The 2,785-nt window shown below is 45.9% G+C and overlaps 1 protein-coding gene across 1 annotated transcript in view; it reads right to left on the reverse strand.

The window, feature by feature from the left end:
* LOC104501296 (guanine nucleotide-binding protein G(olf) subunit alpha) overlaps positions 1-2,785 on the reverse strand; it is a gene marked incomplete at both ends in the record, with an annotated part of 5,465 nt that overhangs the window by 1,263 nt on the left and 1,417 nt on the right. Inside the window, 4 exons of the mRNA XM_010145085.1 lie at positions 34-164; positions 645-765; positions 1,004-1,062; positions 1,922-1,995. Of these exons, the coding sequence (XP_010143387.1) occupies positions 34-164; positions 645-765; positions 1,004-1,062; positions 1,922-1,995 (385 nt within the window). The remainder of the gene's footprint in view (positions 1-33; positions 165-644; positions 766-1,003; positions 1,063-1,921; positions 1,996-2,785) is intronic.

Here is a 2,785-nt window from a genome sequence, read left to right on the forward strand (position 1 = left end):
GGGGGTTCAGCCCCCGCGTGGGGGAATCCTTACCGTCCTCAGGTACAGTGTAATGCGCGTATTCAGGAAAGTAATCCTCGATTTTTGATTTCCCTGCCAAGACTTTTTCAGCCAGCATGTCCTGTTTATTCAAGAACAAAATGATAGAAATGGTCCGTAACCACCTGCCAAAAACAAACCAAAGGGGTGTGTTACCTCTGACATGTGAATCAAGGAGTAACTACATCATTTCCATAGAAATTTTCCTGGCTCTCCCTGTGTGGACAGAGTAAAGTAGTGTGGAACAGCACAACGAGAGGACCTGTCGATTGGGTGGGAGTATTCATATCATCTGTAAATACATTAATAAAACCTGCAGCAGACGTTGCTGAAGGAAACAGCCTTCACATACTGTTTTCTAAACCATCCTTTTGATACTGAGCTGGGAAATGATGGCATTTCCTCAAAACCAGCCATCGGTGTCTGCTGTGGTTGGTTTTGCTGAAGGGGACGAGGCTGGAAGGCTGCCTGCCCTCAGCCTGCTCCGTCTCAACTGGCCATTTTCGGAACAAGAGGTCTGAGCACATGGTAAGGGGAGTCCTGTTTTGTGAGGAGTTGAACTGTAGCTAAATTGGGGAGGGTGGCTGGGAAATGAGGTGTTTTACCTGTTATTCCAGATACTTTTGAAAAGGTCCAGCGATTCCCGTAGTCTGTTTGTGTTATTGTCTTCCCTTATTACCATGTTGTAGCTGCTGCAAGCCACAACGAAGATGATGGCCGTGACATCTGGGCAGAGCACACAAAAGAAAGGAGAGAGAAGGGCACACCTCTGTTACCCCAGCACACACTGCATGGGCTAACACTGACATTACTCCCCAAACTGCAAAAAAAAAACCAACCCCAAAAAAGTATCTGTAACACTGGTCTCCTGTATTAGCGACATGCTGTGTGTGAACTTGAGCACAAAGCTGCTCGCACCTCAGAGAGTAAGTTCAAAGTAAAAATGTGCAATATTTTAACTTACCGTTAAAGCATTGGATCCATTTTCTTCTCTCATCTCTCTGGCCACCTACATCAAACATGCTGTTAAAAAGCCATAGGATGTTATATCACTTATGTGCACTAGGAAAGTCACACGAAGCATGCAGCACCAGGGGTCAGGTTAAACATCTGGCAGCCCCAAGGAGAGAGACCTGCTGCCCCCAGGTTGCATGTCGGAGAGCTGCGCAGCTCTGCCTGCCCTGCTCTGCCAGGAGAAGGCTACTGAACCCCTACAACGAGAAACGGGCTCCTCCCCAGGGCAAGCACTGGCCTTTCCAGCCCACAGAAGCGCATGTGGCAGGTAAGGTTGGACCTACTGCGCAGTAACAAGGACAGGTTTCAGTGTACTCTGAAGGGTGGTGAGGAGAGCGTGTGTCTGTAAGGAGGAGGACACGGGGACAGCTCTGCCGTGTCAGTGCTGCCACCCTGCTGGGCAAGAACCGGTGAATGGAGGCAGCGCGATGGTAGGTGTTTTACAGAGACGCAGCGGAAATCTTTGACAAACACAGAGCTTGCGGCCCTCCAGGAGAAGGGAGACATTTAAGTCCCCGTCCCTCTGTAAAAAGTCTGACTTGTGGCAGGGTTCCCACTGACTTCTGTGAGCTCTTATCCCTGAAAGCATTTTATGAGTGTACAAGTGCTACACCAAGGAACCAGCTAGTAAAACCAGCCACAGACAACCCCTCCACAGAGCATCGCGAATACTCATAACCACTGTCAGCTCTTTTTACAAAGTACGAGGCAATTTTACCAAGACCTATGGAAAGAGAGCTAAAAACCCAAACAACACCCTGCCCCCGACTCCCACCCTAACCCTACTGGACCAAGCGTGAGCACAGACATCTAAACTAGGTTGTTAAAAATCAGGATGATATTCATAAATTATTACTAACACACTTACTGGAAATTTACTTTATCTACTTGAAATCTTGTTTCAAAAATCCCTGATGTCAACACTCTGCATCTTAATAGGTCCTGGAAATGAGAACACAGAAGCTGATTAGGAAGGGGTTTCTCTAAATCAGTTTTGTTTTTAAAACATGGAGTATATTTTCCATGAAAAGTCTTAACTGTTCCATTTAATTCAAGTGAAATCACTCAGACTTGTTGATAAACCTGAGTTTGTCCACACTGACACAGAGGATATACACAAACATTGTCTCCGCATGTGGCTGGTGCACAGCTGGAAAGCGAGACCCTACAGATGTTCTTCTTAGTGCTCGCTGAACTGTTACTGATGGTCATATGAATTAGTATGGGATGTGGATAATGAATTCTGAAGTTACATAAAACTAAAAAAATACGTTATTCGTGTTGTAAAGTTGAGTATTCAAATGTTAGAGAACTCCAGCTTTGCAGTTGCCCAGGCAACCTTAACTCTGCCCTTTTTTGTACCGAATGAGACAGGAATCCTATCGAGATAGCAGCTTGTGACTGAGTAATTAAAGCTCTATTACAGAGCACAGGGGAACAGAATTTGGGCTGTACGTAAAACTGGCATTTCTTATTTTTCAAACTAGCAATACTTTACAACTTAAATAACATTCTTCTAATAATTAAAAAAATAGTAATTTCCTAGACTCTCAAAGGGAGGAGGCAAAAACAGTTTATGGTGCATCCCTCAGGTAACCAGCTCAGCATGTGCCACCAGCACTGCCAGCAGCGTTTTTAACCTTGACTACCTGGCCCTGCTGCTTGGGCAGGGCGTGCAGAACAAAATCAGAGGCTGGAGGAAGCTGCTGGCTGCCTCATGGGGATGAATGCC

This window comes from Buceros rhinoceros, unplaced genomic scaffold (assembly GCF_000710305.1).
Source record: "Buceros rhinoceros silvestris isolate BGI_N320 unplaced genomic scaffold, ASM71030v1 scaffold22331, whole genome shotgun sequence".
Taxonomy (NCBI): domain Eukaryota; kingdom Metazoa; phylum Chordata; class Aves; order Bucerotiformes; family Bucerotidae; genus Buceros; species Buceros rhinoceros.